Source organism: Chinchilla lanigera, unplaced genomic scaffold, assembly GCF_000276665.1.
Source record: "Chinchilla lanigera isolate Chin_1 unplaced genomic scaffold, ChiLan1.0 scaffold00060, whole genome shotgun sequence".
Lineage (NCBI taxonomy): Eukaryota > Metazoa > Chordata > Mammalia > Rodentia > Chinchillidae > Chinchilla > Chinchilla lanigera.
The window spans coordinates 9,829,813-9,848,886 of NW_004955461.1; the positions used below are offsets into that span (position 1 = coordinate 9,829,813).

The 19,074-nt window shown below is 36.5% G+C and overlaps 1 protein-coding gene across 1 annotated transcript in view; it reads left to right on the forward strand.

Annotated features, from left to right (window-relative positions):
• The window catches only part of Khdrbs3 (KH domain containing, RNA binding, signal transduction associated 3), a gene marked incomplete at its 5' end in the record, with an annotated part of 175,155 nt that overhangs the window by 78,756 nt on the left and 77,325 nt on the right, over positions 1 to 19,074 (forward strand). Inside the window, 3 exon segments of the mRNA XM_005398044.2 lie at positions 712 to 828; positions 5,371 to 5,517; positions 18,472 to 18,611. Coding sequence (XP_005398101.2) covers positions 712 to 828; positions 5,371 to 5,517; positions 18,472 to 18,611 — 404 coding nt within the window.

Sequence of the window (19,074 nt, forward strand, 5' to 3'; positions counted from 1 at the left end):
CTATTTCACAGCCCAAGGAACTGAAGTACTCCAAAGATAGGTAACTTTCCCAGGGTCATTCAACTAGTAAACAGAAAAAGCCCTAAACTATGATAATTTAACCACAAAGCCATACTCTGTGAATTCATTTCTACTCTGGGTATGAAATAAGAGGGTGCAGGCATGTATGTTAAATAAATGGCTAACGTTCACCTATTTAATTCTTTTGTAAGAGATGAAGGAACTTTGTTGTGAGTCTCTGTCAGCCATTGAATTCCTTGGGACTCATCTGGGTCAGTCCATTCATTGGTCAGATAGCCCATCTAAGTGCTGACCAAGTGCAGGGACTCATGTTTTCCCTGGTGAGTGATCTGGTGCATGCTACAGTGTACCTGGTGTTGCTGTCCTCATCTGTACTGTATTAGTGTCCTCGCACTATTCATAGGATAGGAACCAAGAATTCTGGGAAATCAGTTCCATTCACAACTTATGAAAATACAGCAGCATGTAAATGATTAGCATAAAGTATGTCTTTTTTAGTTTTATAGTTTTTAGTTTCATTTTATATAATTTGTAGACTACATCACAGTATAATGCCGGTGGCAGTAATTTAAATATTTGTCATTAATGAGTAAAGCATAGCATACTACAGTGTTTCCTAATGTTCAAGATTGGCAAACTGCTGTAAAATATGAATGTTACAAATTTGGTTGGTTGGTTTGTTTTTCCTAGTTCAACTTTGTGGGGAAACTTTTGGGTCCACGTGGCAATTCTCTGAAGCGTTTACAAGAAGAAACCTTGACAAAAATGTCCATCCTTGGAAAAGGTTCCATGAGAGACAAGGCTAAGGTAATATTCACTATAGATAATGGCTACTTATCTGGTCAGGTTATACTATTAATTATAGATCACGCTTTGTATTAATACACATTATATCGGAACTAGTTAGGATCTCAAGTGCAATTAAAGGAAAAGGTTATATAAACTGTTACATTTGTGATGCTATTTAGAAAATTATGTTATTTTGACCAGTTTCAAAATCTATAGTATCTTAAACCTGTATCTGTAACTGTAGTATTCGTATATAAAATATAATTGTATTTTTGATTCTTTAAGTCACATGTCATCTTGTGGGTAGTATTACTAATATTAAAGTTACCATGAAGAGGTTACCATCACTGTAAGCATTTTAGATTAGTTCCTTTAGGTTTCATTGTTTCAAATACAGTCATGCACTGCATAATGATATTTTAACAATAACAGGCCACATGTCTGACAGATTGTATTGCCTAGTGATGTTGTAGTTGTTGCGGTTTGTGTTACTGCACCATGTGATGTTCATACAACATGGAAATTGCCTTGCGGTGCCTTTCTCAGAAGGTATCCCTTTCTTAAGTAGCGCATTAATGTAATTGAGTTTATAGTGCATATATACTTTTTTTGTCCTTTAATTGATATTATGTGCATTTATAAAGTTAATTAAAATTCATTGAAAATTTTCTACTATTCAATTACCATTCAAAAACTTGTTCTACTTGATGTATTCAAGCTAAATGTTCTGTTTTTTTCACAAGGTAAAATTACTAAGTTATTTTTACTGATCGTCTTCTAAATTTCTGAAATAGTTTGTCACATATCATAACATGTCACTTAGCTATTCTCTGTTGTCGCTTATTTTCTCATCATTAAAAGATTTATGTGATTGAGAACCAAGTTCATAGTCAGTGCTCACTACCATGAAATGTTAAACATTTGAGTTTTTTATATGAAAATTATTTAAATGAAATCTATCTTTTTTTCACCAAATCCCATCGAAGTAATAGCTTTTATAATAAAAATACCCATCATAAGTTTATTTAACAGACATTGAGAGTTAGGCACTGGGAGACCTTTTACACACAGTACTCCATGTTTTCCTTGGGAAAAATTATACAAAGTAATGCTTTTCTTCTTTTGCATGTAAAAATACTGAGATTCAGAGAATTAGAGTTATTATCTGGATAAATTAATTGTAAAAGTTATCATGAAAATATCACCATCACTGTGAGCATTTTAGATTAGTTCCTTTAGTTCTTTCATTTTATTTCAAATACAGTCATACACTGCATAATGACATTTTGACCAATAACAGGACATATATATAACAGTGATTATATAGATTATATAATAGATTATATTGCCTAGTAAAGTTGTAGCTGTTAAGACAGTTAATAAAACCATTTTTTTTCTGACTCCAACACTCATATGTTATTAGGTTTGTGTGAAATACAGTTTTAAATTGCAGATTCTAAGGCTGAAACTTGCTTAAGGTAGAAACCGTAAATACATTTTCAGTACATGTTTAGAATGACTCTAATACATGGCCAGGTTTCTCTTGGCCTTGTTCACTGCTTACCTAAGTATTGCTATCCCAAATGATGTTACTTGAGTTCCCTAACTTATCTGTTCTGGCAATAGGAGAAAGTTAAGTTGGTCCAAACTTAGGTGCCTTACAGGAAAGTACTTCATACTTGCTGGTATCCTAATTCATTCCTGAATAGGGCTGTCTGGTAATGAGGTGCTTGATAGATACAGTGAAACCCACAGACAGAAATCCATTGTTTTGCTTATTTTGTTCTTTGTTCAAGGAATACCTTTGGGCCAAAGATCGTAGGGTACCTTTCCTAGACCAGTTATCACCCATTCAACAGTCCTTTCATTTCTATGTATTTGAATGTGTAGGTCACCAAACGACAGGGCAGTTCTGTAACTTGTAGTCTGTTCCATCAAGACACCCAACAACTAGAAGAAAAACAAACACCTGGGCTTTATGATCCACTCAATCCATAGTCAATGGACCAGGATCAAAAGTCCATGTATCTCTTGGCTTCATAATCCTCTCTGATCAGTGGCCTTTAGCAGAACAGCATTAGATGAGAGTTAATTGTGTTAATTCTCAAGTCATCTGGGTATTTATTCTCCTCTCGGTATAGTCACTACAGTACAAGTTGCCGGGTTCTTCTTGGGACAATTAGGAGGAAGTGTCACACACTAGGAGGTGTGACAGTTATTGAATACATGTAGTCTGTGCCTCTAGATTCGACTTAGTTTTCTTGTTCCCTGCATTCATGGAACAACCAGAGATCTGTCATAGGGCAGGAGCTAATGAGGAGTACTAGGGAATCATGGGAATTGCTAACCCATCTCCTTTTAAGGAACTCTTTCTGTTATTGAAGCAGTGTAGGAAAAGCCTCACCAGATTAACTCCTGGCAATGTGGAAGGCTCATTTGGGGTTTAGCATTTGGATAATCAGAATCTTCCCAAATGTTGCCAGTCCCTTCATATTTTCATTGTTAACCAAACATCCTAAATCTCAGGTAGGAGAGAGATAGGTATCTGCACTGCCATTCAGCAGAACACAGACATTCTCTGCTCTATCAACCTTTGCCCGGCAGCAGTAAAACCTTCTAGAATAATTCTGTCTGTTTGGACTTCTGACTGCCAACATAAAGCCAGAAAGTCAGATTCCTGTTGCTATAATAAATATTTGTAATAATCAACTTACAAAAGAAAAGACTGATTTTGGCTCACAATTTTGGAGCTGCCAGTCCATGATCAGTTAGTCCCATTGTTACTGGTCCTGAGGTGAGGCAGTGCACCCTGCACCGTGACCATCCACACAGCAGAACGAAACCAGCCATCTCTCAGCCAGGAAGCAGAGAGAGGAGGGGGCTAGGTCCTGCTGTCCCCTTCAGTGCCACAGCCCCTTTGACTTAAAGACTTCTTCTTGGGCCGTACATCTCAACGGTTGCACCAGCTCCCAGTGGAGGCTCCCTGGTGACCAAGCCTTTACACAGGGACCTGCAGAGTCACACGAGGTTCAAATCAGAGCAAGCCCTAAGCCTATGGTTTCCTTCTTCAAAGTCTGGAGTACAGTAAGGAGCAGCCCATTCACTCCACACCAGCAGCCTTCTCTTCCTCCTGGTGTCACACTGCTGTTGACTGCCATGTGATCCATCAGTTAAAACTTCAAAAGCTTTTCACTGCAGGTGACAGGAAATCATTTAAGTAATATGTTCGCTACCCAAATGGATGCTATTAGCATCCCATCTGCTATATTACAACCAGATCCCCACTCCTTTGACTGTGGGATGTTGGTGAAAACTGATCATCTTTACTTGCTTAACTCTAGTCTGTAGAAATCCTCAGTTAATAATGTATTTATTTCCTGGGAAGATCCTATTGTTTACTAGCAAAATCTCATTCTAAAATGGATCTCATCGTTTTAGAGTCTCAAGATGGTCACCATTCAAAAAAATCTATCATGAATTTTATTATTTTTCTTCTATTTGCTACATTTCTTGTGGGATAATGGAGTAATTAATGTAACAGTATGTAATAATAGTTATCCCTGTTGCATTCATTTCTAGGGTGTATATTGCTAGGCATCACTCTAAGGCTTTTCTGTGTTTACTCTTTACCACCATAGCAACCCTGCTGGATAAGCGTTACAGGGTTGCCCTCATTTAACATCAAGACGAAGGTGAAGTAACCTGCCTGAAGGCATATCAGTACATGTTGGATTCGGGATTCAAATACAGAACTTCGGAGTCTTGTTTCCTTCCCCAGTCACCACACTGCCTCTCACTTTCATCCATAAAGCATTCTGGTGGGGACTCGTCATTCTGTGGAATCCCTGAATTTAATTATGTAACCACCCCCCCAAAAAAAAGCTAAAAACTTTTATCATGACCCTATAAAATCATGTACTCACCATTTGATTCTCAGATACATTATAGACTATGAGGATGAGCAGATGAACACAGAAATGGGTGAACACTGTTCATGCAGAGTGCGGCTGAGCATGTCTGGTGACCATGCCCCACCGCAGCACACACCACCGGCCGAGAGTTATGGCGTCTACCCATAGAGATCACCACTCACAGGGAAAATGCTGGAGTGAGGTGAAGTTCAGTTAATTCCGATGTTTTAGGCAGGGATAATACCGTGTGACAGCAGCGTAGGCATGTGGTATCACCAGTGCCACAGTGATCCTGGGAGCTTAGCCAGGCTGGGATGCACAGAGAAGTCTGCAGCAGCTGGAGCTCACTGGGAACGCGGTCAGAGCAGGCTGTAGAGTCAGCTTTGGTGGCTGAGGGAAGGTGATGAGCTTTCTGTGGGCCGGGGTCACGAATAAAGAGACTGTTTCTGCCGGAGGAGGCCCAGCATGGGTCTCTGAAGGCCTGGGAAGGACAGAATCAGATTATAAGTAAAACCTTCTTTCTCTAGGGTAGTGTTTGCTGTTGGGTGACTCTTCATGAAAATCTCATGCCAAATAAGCATTAAGTAGTTTTTACTTCTTTTTTCTTTTGTAATTATGATACATTTAAAAATGTGAACTCTTTCTTTAGGAAGAAGAGTTGAGGAAAAGTGGAGAAGCTAAATACTTCCACCTCAATGATGATCTGCATGTCCTCATTGAAGTGTTTGCTCCACCAGCAGAAGCTTATGCCCGGATGGGGCATGCTTTGGAAGAAATTAAGAAGTTTCTCATCCCTGTGAGTACAGTTTGTTGTTTATTTCTTTGTTTTAGCTGAACTTGGGGTTAAACTCAGGACTTTAGAAGTGAGTTACATCCTGAGCCCTTTTTTATTTTTTATTTTAAGACTGAATATTTCTAAATTTCTAAGGCTTCATGTGAATGTGTGATCTTCCAGCCTCAGCCTCCCAGAGTGCTGAGATTACAGATATGCCCACCATGCCTAACTAGTATAACTTTTTTATAATTAACTTTATTGGTGCTATTTAGATGTACATAATGATCACATTCTTCATTAGGAGGTTGTATCTTTATTCCTTTTTTCCCCATTTCCCTCACCACTCTTCAAGCCTTCTTCCCCTCCTTATCTACAAAAGCTTTGTTTCAGTTTTATCCTTATTTTCTCAGTATTTTTCATTGCTTTCCTGCCTCCCTGCTGTACCAGATCCCTTTCCCATTTGAAACATTTCTTCCCATTTACCAGTGTCTCTTATACATTTTGATCCTTATTTACACTTTCACTTTCTCACAGCAGAAAGTCATTGCAGTATTTACACATGTATGTCCACTTAAGATTATGGTCTTAAGGTACATCTGTTTACCTAGAAATATTTCAAATTTATCCTTCTTTAAGATTATGCTGCATGGGTGCGCGTATATCACCGTAGTATCATGTTTTTAATTCTTTAATAATACTGAGACAGGTCACAGCTGATTCAAATGGAACCAGTATTTTCTAGTTTATTGAAGAATCTCTATAATGATTTCCACAGTAGTTTTACCAGTCTGCTCTCCCACCAGCAGTGAAGGGTTCGCTTTTCCCCAAAGCCCTATCAGCATTTGTTATTGGTTGATTTCTGGGTAATAGCCATTCTTTCTGGAGAGCAGTAGAATCTCAGCATTGTTTTAATTTGAATTTCTTGAATGACACAGTGGTGTTGAACATTATTTCATATACTTATTTGCCATTCTTCTTCTTCATCTGAGAAGTGTATATTCATTTCAGATGCCCACTTTTGGATAGGGTCTTTAAATGTAGGACGTCTCAGTTTTTTTCAGTTCTTAATATATTCTAGATAGTAGTCTTTTGAAGAACAACTAGCAAAATTTTTTCCCACTCTGTAGGTTTTCTCTTCACGCTTGGTGATTTCTTTTGCTCTACGAAAGCTTTCTAATAAGATGAGATCCCAGTTATTGATTGCTTGTAATATTTCCCATGTAATCAGGGTTTTGCTCTTGAAGTGTTTGCCTTCTGCAAGAGTTCTACCTATTCTCTCTTCCAGAAGATTTAGTGTTTCTGTTTTGTACTTAGATCTTTGCTCCAATTTGATTTTAGTTTAGTGCATGGTGAAAGACATGACACTAGTTTAAATCTTCCACATGTGGAAAGCTGGTTTTCCTAGTACTATCTGTTAAAGCAGCTTTCTTCTAGTGAACGTGTTTGGCCCCTTGTCAAAGATAAGGTAGCTGAGTATGTTTGGAGTTGTGTTTGCATCTTCTGATCTGTTCTGTTGATCCTTGCATCTGTTTGTTTTTGCCAGTACCATGCTGTTTTTGTCACAGTAGCTCTGTGGTGTAATTTCAAGTCAGGGATTATGATCCCTGCTACCTTGCCTTTGTTGTCCACATTTGTGTTTGCTGTTATACATCTCTTCTGGTATCAGATGAGTTTTAGGAAGGTTTTCTCTAGTTCTGGGAAGTATGTTACTGGTATTTTGATCTGGATTGCATCAATACACCTTTATAAGTGATTTGATTCTTTTCTCTAGCAGCTTTTAATATTCCATTCATGTGCTGAATTTCTGGAATCTTTATTATATAATCAAGATATTATATATCTTGATTATTATAATCTTGATTATTATTAAATGTATTGGTATACATTTATTTTGGTTTTTGGAGTTCTATATGCTCCACTTAATTGTATGTCATTCTTTTTCCATGCTTGGGGAGTTTTCTACCATTACTTCTATGAACATGTTTTCTATGTTGTTTGTACTGTCTTCTGATTTTTCATTGACTCTGATCAATCTTATGTTGTTGTTCTTTGCATTATCTGTTAGCTGTTGAATGGATTTTTCATGGTCCCTTGCTGTTTTTCAGAAACCTTTCTTTTTGTGATCGTGAACAGCAATCCTGTCTCCTAGATCTGATATTTTCTCCTCACCTTGGTTCAATCAGTTGCATATACTCAGAATAGAATTTTTAATCTCCTGGATATGTGTTTGCATATGTTCCAAGGATTTCATTTCTTTCCTATGTTGGACATTCATGCTTTCTATCATTTTTCTAAGCTTCTCTATTTTTTTTTTGTATATGTCTTCTCTAGAGTCACCAACCAGGTCTTTCATTATGGTCATCATCTCTGTGGTTACCTTAGCAATTATTTGTGATTTGATTTTTTCCTGGAGTCTCATGCTTAAATTCTGAGTCCCTCTCTCTTTCACTCTGATGGCAAAAGGGCAGGAAGTATTGTGCTGTTCTACTCACTACCTTCACTGCTGCCACTGAGGTCCCTAACCTTGTTGTCACTAGAGGTTCCAGTTAACCACTGTGGTGCATGACACAAAAAAGAAAAGAAAGAAAAAAAAAACCTTGTGGCTTATTGGGGAGGGAGCAGCTTCCTGGTCAGTCCTCCTGTGAATTGTGGGAAAATTTGCTGCCAGTCTGCAGTATCCTCTGCTGGAGCAAGGCAAAAGAGGTAAGGGGCCTTGTATTCTAAATCTATACTGTGTGGCATGAGTTTGCCACACTATTGAAGTCCATCAGTTTTGGGGGGAACTTCCCAGAATGGTGGTTCCTGCTCCGCATGCGGGCAGCAGTCCCATAGGCAGCTCGGTGAGCTGCTTTGCTATGTCACAAAGTCCTATGTCTACATTTTGTTTGATCCACAAGTCTCTTATTTGAGATTGATTTTGGCACTGGGGATATGTCCCTCCCTTTTTTGCAGCTGCCTGTGTTTTAGTTGATTTTCTCCGAGTAACTCCAACATGGCTCCTCCTCAGTTCAAGCATGTTGAATTTTGGTTCCTGACTAGTATAATTTTTATTGATAGCTAACTTATACTTTATTATCATTTCTTTATTTTAATTCCTGAAACTTCTTGTTGGTAATTGTAATTTTCATTGCTTTTTGTCTATCCAAAAGCTTCGTATTTGTCATGTCAAGTAGACCTGTGGTGGTGGTGTTTTACATATGAGGCAGTGGAGTTTGCGAGAGATTAAATAATATTGCTAAGTTTGGATTACTAAAAAAATTGAAAAACAAAGTCATTAATTGAGGATTTCAGACTCCAGGTTGTAAATTTTTATGTGACCCTGAAAACACTTCACACACTCATGGTTCTCCACAAATATATTAGAACCTTCCACATGTCATACCTTCTGCTTGATGTCAGACTTGCACATGTGAATAAGGCCAGACCCTACCCTCACAAAGTACATAGTTTAGGGGAAAACAGAGAATTATCAACAGGCCATTTCAGTCCAGCGTAAATATATTGACACCATATTGTGGTTATGACCACACTTGTAGATATTTAACCTGGGGCACCAGGCAGGTAATTTAGCTAGTTTCTGCCAGTGTTATATGTTCTGGTAATAACTGATACTCTGTTTTAACCCTTTTGGTACCTTGACATTGCTAAGAATGATTATTTAAAAAGAATATACCTTTGCCTCTGATTTAAAAGTTAGTCTTTTGTGTACTTTGTATGGTAGTGGTAAAAAAATTTTGTGATTCACATGTATTCATGTTTTTTTTTAAAAAGGCACTCAACATTTTGACTTGTAGACAGTTTATTTTGGAGATGTTGACACAGCTGCCACACAGCTGTCTGGAGGAGACTATGTCCTCAGTGACCCCAGGCCAGGCTGGCTTACTGACTTATGTTCTATAACACTGAGTTGTGATCATGTTGTTTGTGAGGAAAACAACTATTATATTTATGTAAAACTAGTATGTTAAGTCATACTTCATTTCAGAAGGTTGTGACATAGAATTGCAGTATTTCCCAGCTTGAGCACTGACAATATTTGGCTTACTTCCCACATGCAAATGTGACAGCTTCTGTATTCATTTAGTTTACAGCCAGTGCTTAGCATGTGACAGGCACATGTGAGGTAATAAAGAATGGTCTCTGCTGTCATGAAGTTTGCAGTCCGATAGGAGAGACAGAGATGAATTGTATATTCATATAAATAACTATAGAACTGTAACTTTGATGAGACCATGACCTGATCAGATGGGCCAGGTCCTGCTCCCAAAGATGGATGCAGTAGTGCCTTCCATCCCATGACCTTTACAGGCCTCTACCAAGCGGTAAGATCTTATTCCCTAACACAGATCTGGGTTAGCAAAGAAAACTCTTTTTTACCGCAAAATACAAACATTTTCTGCTATGTTCTTCTGAGTGTTTTACAATATTCTTTTGTGACTTTTTTTTTTTTTTGGTAGTACTGGGGATTGAACCCAGGGTCTTGAGTGTGCTAGGCAAGTGCTCTATCACTGAGCCACATCCCCATTCTTTTTCATTAACTGTTTTTAGTCATTTTTGCTGAATTTTCCAGAGTGGAACTGAACTTGCCAGAAGGCTGAAGCAGACTTCAGCCTTCCTAGTAGTCTTTTACTTAAGACTGCAGTCTCTTGGAAGTTAAGTGGATGTATGGCATAATGTTAGGATTTCAAGTTTTTTCCATGTAGATATCCAGCTGTCCTAGCACCACATGGTGAAAAGACTATCCTTTACTCATTGAAGGGCCTTAATATTGTTATGAAAAGTTAATTAATATCAAAGTGAGGTTCTACTTCTGGAGTCTCAATTCTGTTCCTTTGATTTTTATGTTTATCCTTAGGCCAGTAGCATACTTATAATTAATTAATCCTCTTAATAAATTTTGAAGTTCAAGTTGTGTAAATTCAACAACTTCGTTCTTTTTTCAAAATTGTTTTTTCTATTCTAGCTCTTTTTCATCTCCGTTATGTATTTTAGGATCATTTTATCCATATAAAATTACTAGTTTACTAGCTAGGATTTTAACAGATATGTTGTTTAATTTACAGATCCGTTTGTGATTAACTTTTAGCTTTACTTTGAGCTTTGTGATCCATGAGTGTGAAATACTTCTTTATTTTTTTAAAACATATATTTTTAGTATCTCTCAGCAGTGTTTCGTGGATTTTAGAATATCAGCCTGGTATTTATTTCATAAAATTTATTTCTAAATAGTTCTTACTTGATGGTTTTATGAATGGAATTGTTTTTCACTTTAATTTTCAATTGGTTACTAAAGTATAATAATGCAAATGAGTTTTACATATTGGTCTTATATCGTGTGACACTGTGAATGTTGGATGATTAAGCAGAATTCAAATAAATGGAATTAGTAGGATTCCATAACATACAGAACAACGTCATCTATTAGTAAAGACAGTTTTACTTCTTCCTTTCCAGTGTGGATATCATTAATCATTGCTTCCCTTCCCTTTCTCCATCTCCCATCCCCCATCCCCCCCACTCCTCTTCTCTCCCCTCCCACATTACAGACTAGAACTTTTATTGCAATGATGCTGCTGAAAGTAGGAGGAAAGTATTTAGTCTTTTACTGTTAGCTGCCAGATTTTTTGCCACCATTTGTCATGGTGAAGAAATTCTCCTCTTCCTAGCTGTTGAGAGATTTTACCATGAATCAATGGGTAAACATGGGTCTTGAATTTTGCTAAATGCTCATTGAGATGATCGTGTGGTCTTTTTTATTTTTTGCCTTCATTCTCCTAATAATAGTATATTACAAATATGTGAAGCCAGATTTGCTTTTTACTTGATCATGATATATAATCTTCTTTATCTGTTGCTAGAGAGAGTCTATTAATGGTTTTTACATCTGAATAATCATGACAGATATTGGCTTGTGATAGATCATTATTACAGTATAGTCTTATATTAACCTACACATTTTGTGCTTCTAGTGTTTATTCAGTGGGCATGTACCATACACTCCTAAATCTGAGGGTTGTGCTTTTGAGCCTGAAGAATTTCTTCTGTCTTCCATGTAACCTAGATCTGTTAGCAGAGTTTTTGTTGCGTTTTTCTGGGAATGACTTTATTTCACTTACATTCTGGAGCAGGTTATGTAATTCTTAGCTGACAAATCCCCTCCTCCCCAGCACTTTGAATGCAGCACTCTGCTGCCTTCTGGCCTGTTACTTGGGATGAAAGAGAGTCTTTAATCATTTTTCTGTGCCTTTGTGTGATCTATTGCTTTACCCTTGTTGCTATCCAGACTTTCTCTGTCTTAGGTCTTTAATAATTTGATTATGGTGTGTTTGTTTGTCCTGTTTGTTGGCCACGCTTTGTGAAGCTATGGGTTTATGTTTTTCTTTAAATGTGGGAAGTTTTCAGTGCATATTTCTTTAAGTTTTTCCATCTTTCTCTTTGCCCCATCTGTCATGGATACCCATCGTGGGTCTGTTGGTCCACCTCCTGGTGTCACACCGGTCTCAGGCTCATTCGTCTTTTTTTTCCTCTGTGTTCTTCAGACTGGATCATTTTAATTGATCTATGTTTGTTCATTAATTCTCTGCCATCTCAAACCTGCTGTTGAGATCCTCTAGTGAACTGTTCATGCAGTTATTGAACATTTTCCCCATCTTTTTTATAAATTCAGTATCTGGGCCCTCTCCAGGATATTTTGTTACCTGCTGTTTTTGGTCGCTGAGAATGGGTCACAGTTTCCTGTTTCTCTGCATGTTTCTTGTTTTGTTGTTGTTGAAAATTCTGTATGTGAGATAATGTATTGTGGCAAATCAGAATCCTGACTTACTCCCATAAGCTTGTTGTTGCTCTTTGTTTCCATTTCTTTAATAATTTAGTTGGAGTCAACCTGTGGGGTCTGTGCCCTCTTGCTTTAGAGCTAATGTTGTCTCTCCTAGTATTTTTCCTTTTCGATTTCATGTTGCAGCCTGTCGTGCTTGGAGCATTTTTTGCACTGCATAGAGGTCAGCCTGGGGCTGGTCAAAGGTGCGCTCGCATTCCTGTGCCTGGATGGAACTGTGTGCTCTGGGGAGGGAATCCTGGGTTGGCTCTTTTCGTGTCAGTGCTGCTGCTCGTTATTTTCTGCTGGGATTCTTGGTCCCTCTTCTGCAGGCACACAGACCCGCGGATTAGCAAGGATGCCTAGAGACTACCAGGGCTTCCACGGCTGTCTCATATCCTGCCTGTTCCATGTCTGTTATCTGCCTCAACAATATGGCCCTCTCACACTTGCTGATTTGCCTGTCTTCCCTATTGCTTTGCTACAATATGGGCACTGTTATTGACTATGTTCCTGCTCATGAGGTTTTTGCACCATTTATTCCAAATTAACTGAGTGACCTCCTACAGCAAAGCTTTGGATTTTTGTGGCTTTCATATTTCTTGGGGAGGCTAACATAACCACTGGGCTTGAAAAAGGGGTGGTTATGTTCCCAGGCAAAAGTGCCAAGGACCCTTCCTTTCCTTTGCTTTCCTTTTCCCTCTTTCCCTTTCCCTTTCCCCTTTCCTTTCCTTTCTTTTCTTTTTCATTTTTGAGAGAGATAACTTGCTAAGTTGCCCACACTGACCTTGAACTCCTGATGCTCCTGCATCAGTCTCTTGAGTAGCTGAAATTAGGGGTGTACAGTGCTGTGCCCAGCTAGTCTCTTACCTTTCTTAGCTTCTGTTTAGATTTTTTTCCCATGAGTAACTTTATTGTGTTTTCGGTTTATTGTATACCTTCTGTCAGTTTCAACACTACTGAAATGTTTTTTTTTTTTTTTTTTTTTTTTTTTTTTTGTCCGGTACCGGGAACCGAACTCACGACCTTGCGCTTGCCAGGCAGGCGCTTTTGCCGCTGAGCTAAATCCCCAGCCCCTGAAATGTTTTGGATAATGTCAAATTGTATTGTTCTTCATAGGGAGGTTTTGCTGAGCTCCTCCTCACTTACCAAAGATACCAAGTCCTCTCATTACTTTTATGAATTTTTAATTTGTGTGTTTTTGTACCTTTGTCCATATGAAAATATGTAAAGTTTTACTTGGTTCTTTTTAATACTGCATAATATTATACTTACATTCTAGAATTTATCTAGCCAGTCATTGAATGATAAACATTAAGGTTATTTCTTATAGATTATAATGTAAACAGTGATCCCAGTATTAACCTAAAACATAAATATTGACATATCTTGGCAAATATATCTGAAGAGTAATTCATGGCAGAGAATCCATTGAATTTCAATAAATGACTTTTAATGACTTCATTTAAAGCCCTTTTTCCATTCTGGTTAACATATATTTAAATAGATTCTATATTCCCTGGGTAGAAAAATTGGTAGACATATATTTAGTTAGAATTCCAGTCATTATTCTTAACATCGCAATTGATGAAAACATCAGGTTTCATAGTTTTATTTTTGAATGGATAGTTAAAATGTAACTTACATTAGTCTGTAAATCATTATTGTGCAATTTGAATTCTCTACTGATTTAAAAGCAGCATTTCTTTTTTTCAAATAGACATTTTTATTAGTACATGTGTATAGTACATACTGTTTACACTCTTTGTGGGGACTTCGTACATGTAACATCTTAATTGTTTTTTATAGGCTCTTTCTGTTCCCTCCCTTCCCCATCCACCCACCCACCCTCTTCCCTTTTTATTTCTGAGAAAATGAAAACTTAACTACAATGATTATCAATCATGTCCATCCAACATTAGAAGAAACAATCATATACTTTTTAAAAATTATCATAAATGATATAACTGATGAGTTCACGTGATTAAATTCAGACTTAACAGATGTCATTGACTCAAATCCTATATTTTTCTGTTACTGTTTGTCTATTTTAATGTAGTTTTGCAAAGATAATATTTTAAATGGTCTTTACTTAAACAGTTTTCATGACAGCATTATTATGACCTAATCTTAATTAGAGAAATACTTTCTTTTAAAGAAAATTTTGTGATATTTTCAAGTAGAGCCTCCACCGTGGTTTTTTTTCCCCATGAATGTATTTTTAACTAGGTATGATTGAGTGTCACACCTTCTAACAGTTTTCAACAGGGCAAATATTTAACATTTATCTGGCACATTTTATTTAGAATGTGCTTTACAAATCCCTTATTAATCCACACGTTTTTAGTACAGTGATTGGGAACATATTAGAATGCTTATTTGAAGAAGTTGAAATGATGATAAAAAGGTTCAGATGACTCTTGAGGTCAAAATATCTCAAATAAGTCAGAGAAAGAATCTATATTTCTGGCATTATATAGATCCCTATTAATAAGGCTTTCCTGCTAATTGTAATGGCTTCATCATTTGCTTTCACTTCCTCCTGCCTTGCAGGTTTGGATTTCAGCTTCCTTTTCACTGGTGTTCTTATTATTTTTCTTATTCTATGATATCTTCTAAGTTTGAAGTCATGTTTTGCATTTGGCTTTTAAAAATTAAGGTATTTTTTGTTACACATTTACTAAATTTCTTTCAGATTTTTAATTGCACATTATTATTCAGTAAACTCTATCCTCTGAACCTTCTGTTCACACTGAAATATGTTCATGTTTCTTCTCTCTCAGAATTCTCACTTTCTGCCTTCAAACCTAGGTCCTTTCTCTCCCATATGGGTGGAAAGTGCTCCTTGCCCTTCCCATGTCTGTGACTCATTCTCACACAGTCTTTATCCTGTTAAAATGGATTCCAGCCAAGCCCTTTACCAAAAGTACTACTGAAGTTAGTGGTGCTTTGTTAGTGAATCTCACAGAATTAGGACTTGGTCGTCTGACAGAATATGAATATAACAGACTTTCTCTGATTTTATACGGTAATTAACTCTTACCATTTTTATGCCACAGCTTTACAGTCTAGTTTGTAAATACCATCCTCCCTTTTCGTGAGTTTCCCTGTGTTGTCCAGCCTGGTCTCAAACTCAGGATCCTCTTGTCTCATCCTCCAAAAGCTGAAATTATAGACGTGCACCACCATATCCAGCTGCTACTTGTGTTTCATTCCAAAAATTTCATAGTTTTAGTGTACAAATCTAGCTTTTATCTTGCCAATTTATTTCTAAGTATGTTTTTATACTACTATAAATGTAATTATTTTCTTGATTCCCTTTCATTGAATTGATCACTTCTGTTGTAAAGAAATACAAGTGTTTTTGTAGATTGATTTTTTTAATTCTTCAGCTTTGCTGGCAGTCCTTAGCTCTATTTTTTTCTGTAGATTTGTTAATATTTTCTGTATACAAGTTTATGCCATATTTAAAGAGAGTGTTAGTTTGTCATTTTTAACTTGGATGCTATTTATTTCTTTTTGTTACATAATTGTCCTGGCTAAAATCTAAAGTACAGTATTTAGGAGTACAAAGCCTTGGCCCCTTTCTGACTTCAAGATGGTACTTTCAGTCTTTCCCACACCAATCTGTGGACTTTGTTGAATTCTTCCATGAAAAATTTATTTTCTGCCTAATGAAATAATCATGTGGGTTTTGTCCTTTGTTTCATTTTTATGCTATTATATTAATTGATTTTTCTTCCTTTTTTCTTTTCTTTTTTTTTTTTTTTAGTTTTTTGAGACAGGGTCTTGCTATGTAGCCCAGGCTGGCCTGGAGCTTGTGGCAGTCCTCCTGTGGCAACCTCACAAGTGCTGGGATTACAGGTGTGAGCCACGCCCAGATGCACTGATTTTTCTATGTTAAATTAACTTTTCATTTCTGGGATAATTTCTACTTGGTTCTTTTATATAATTTTATTGCTGCATTTGGCTTCCCAATTATTTATTTGCTGCTTTAACATTTGTATTGATAAATATGTGTGTAAGCTTTCTTTTTCTTTTTCCTAACCCTGTGATATGTTTGTATCAGGTTAGGAAATGTCCCTTCCTGTTAAATTTGTCAGGTTTTTATGAGCCCCTGTAATGTAGGGTTACTGATTTAATGGTCATGATTATGTCAGTCTCCAGAGTTTCTCTCCCCTTGAGAAGGGTTAGGGTTGAAGGTGCCACCCCTCAGAGGTCTTGCCTTGGTATTTCTGGCAACCACATCTCAAAGTCCAGCAGTTGCTTTGTTAGCAACAACTTGTGAATGAAACATGATTCCTGGTGATAGAAATGTCAAAGATCAAGGGCAGACTCCAAATATATACTCCTTATTATGTTGTTTTCTGTTCAGATTTTCTGTTTTTTAAGGCAGTTACCCATGTCCTGCAAATTCTCTACCTTTTAGGCACACATTTTTCACTGTATCTCCTTGCACTCCTTTTTTTATTTTTTTAAAGTCCAGGTGGTGCTCCATTCTAACTCCTGATTTTAATAATCTGTCTTCTCTTTTACTTAGTTTAGTTCACTAATAAGTTTGTCAATTTTGTTAATCTTTTATGCAAACCAGATTTTGATCTTTCTCTTATTTTTGGTTTTCTGTTTTCATTTATTTCTGCTATAATTTTTGTTATTTTTTCATTGTAGTATGTTTGGTTTACTTTCTGTTTTTAAAAAGGACAAATTATCTTATTGATTTGAAATATTTTTATTTTTAAACATAAACCTTTAAAAAATTTGCCTCTGCTTGCTGCTATAGATGCCCCCTGTACATTTTGATTTTTCTTTTCATTTTCATTTATCTCAGGGTGTTTTGTAATTTTCCTTGTGATTTCTGTTTCTTTCTAGTGGTTGTTGTAATTATGTTCACTTATTTCTACAGATTTCTAAATTTTTAATTCATTCTGCATTATCATATAATTGAAATAATTTTAATCCTCTGAAATTATGTTAAATTACTTAGCGTATACCCTGTCCTTAGATATAATTTGTGTGCATTTGAAAAGCATAAGTCTTTGTTGGAAGGGCATAATGTTTTCTTGATCTCTGTGTTGAATATTCACTAAAACTAGAACAATGTTTCCAGAACACAGGGTACAGATTGAGTGAAATCTTTACTGGTTTCTCAGCAGCCTGATTTCTGAACATTTAGAGCTATCTTTGAAGGCTTCCAGTGACGTGGTTTCTGCTTTTCCTCTCACTTTCAATCCATCCCTAACTGAGATTGTTGTTGTTGTGCTTCTGCCATATATCACTTCTTTGGGTTTCCTGAATTTAATATGACTTAGCTTTTAAAATGCGTTTTTCTTTCTTTGTGGGACACTTGGTTGCCCTCCTGATAAATTAGTTCTCACACATCCTTAGATTTCTTGTGGAGAACCTACTCTTTCTACTGATGGTTAAGCTGGCTGACCTTCCTTTTTTGATTGTTTGGACCTGAACTTTGCTTTTTTATAAAACTAATCATAAGATTGTATATATACTGTCTCTTTCTTGGGTACTCACTAGAGTTGAAGATGGTAAGGAAGAGGAAGAACTCAAGGGTGACTCATAGTTTATGAGTTGAATATTTGGCTATTTCTATAAGGTAAAAGGAGAAGTGTATGTTTCCCAGAATAAGACTATATACTAGATTGTAAAATGTTGAGTTTTACAGCTTGTGAAATATCCAAATGGAAGTGACTGAGGAGAATGTGCACATGGTTTTTAATGTCAGGAAAGCCTCATGCTGAACCTGTGTTCTTCTTCTGGCTACGCTGAGTCCCTTGGCCCAAGGACCATAGCTAATCCCTCTTTGCTTTTCTTGGTCTCATGATGCTCAATGACTGCTAGTGAAATTGAATTATAGATAATAGTACCTATATGGTATTTTAAAATTTTGCTATATATGTTTTAGCTGGAAACAAAAGGAGTGATGGCTGACTAAAGAAAATTTTAGCTTGGGGAAAATGTGGTTTTCTTTTTTCCCTTTTTTATAAATATTTATTATATATTTTCATTTTAATGAACTCATGTTTTATTTTATGAACTCAACTGTTTTCCTAAACCTTTTTTTTAAAAAAAATGTTTGCTTTTTTATTCTGAATATTTTTGTATTTTTAATTATGAGGCAAATATACCATCTTCTCTTTTCTGCATAGGACTATAATGATGAGATCAGGCAAGCACAGCTCCAGGAATTAACATATTTGAATGGTGGATCAGAAAATGCAGATGTTCCAGTAGTTCGAGGGAAACCCACCTTGCGTACCAGAGGTGTGCCAACCCCAGCAATAACCAGGTGGGTGTTACTAATTGACTTCTTTTTAGGTTAATGTACCATTGCAACAGTTTTCATGTTTCTTACATTTATAGCTAGAAGCAGCTTTATTGATACATCTGTATAAAGCCTACATTTGGATATTGTGAAGTCACACTGAAGACATTTCTTTTGAAGGGAGATATTTGTAGGCTTAAATATCACTTGTACCATTTACTAGCTGATGACTTCAGACAAACTACTCTTTGCTCTAACATTACTACCTTAATGCTTTAAAATGAGACCAAATAATATTAAGCCATGCCTCATTATGCTGTCCTAACTCCAGGGACCTAGAGAGGTTACCTTAATTAAGACAGCATAATGGGACATGACTTGATATTATTTGGCCTACTACATTTGTTATATTAGTTTTATCTTTATTTGACAAGAGCTTATATATTTTCCCAAAATATACCACACACAGTATATTTTAAAATATGTT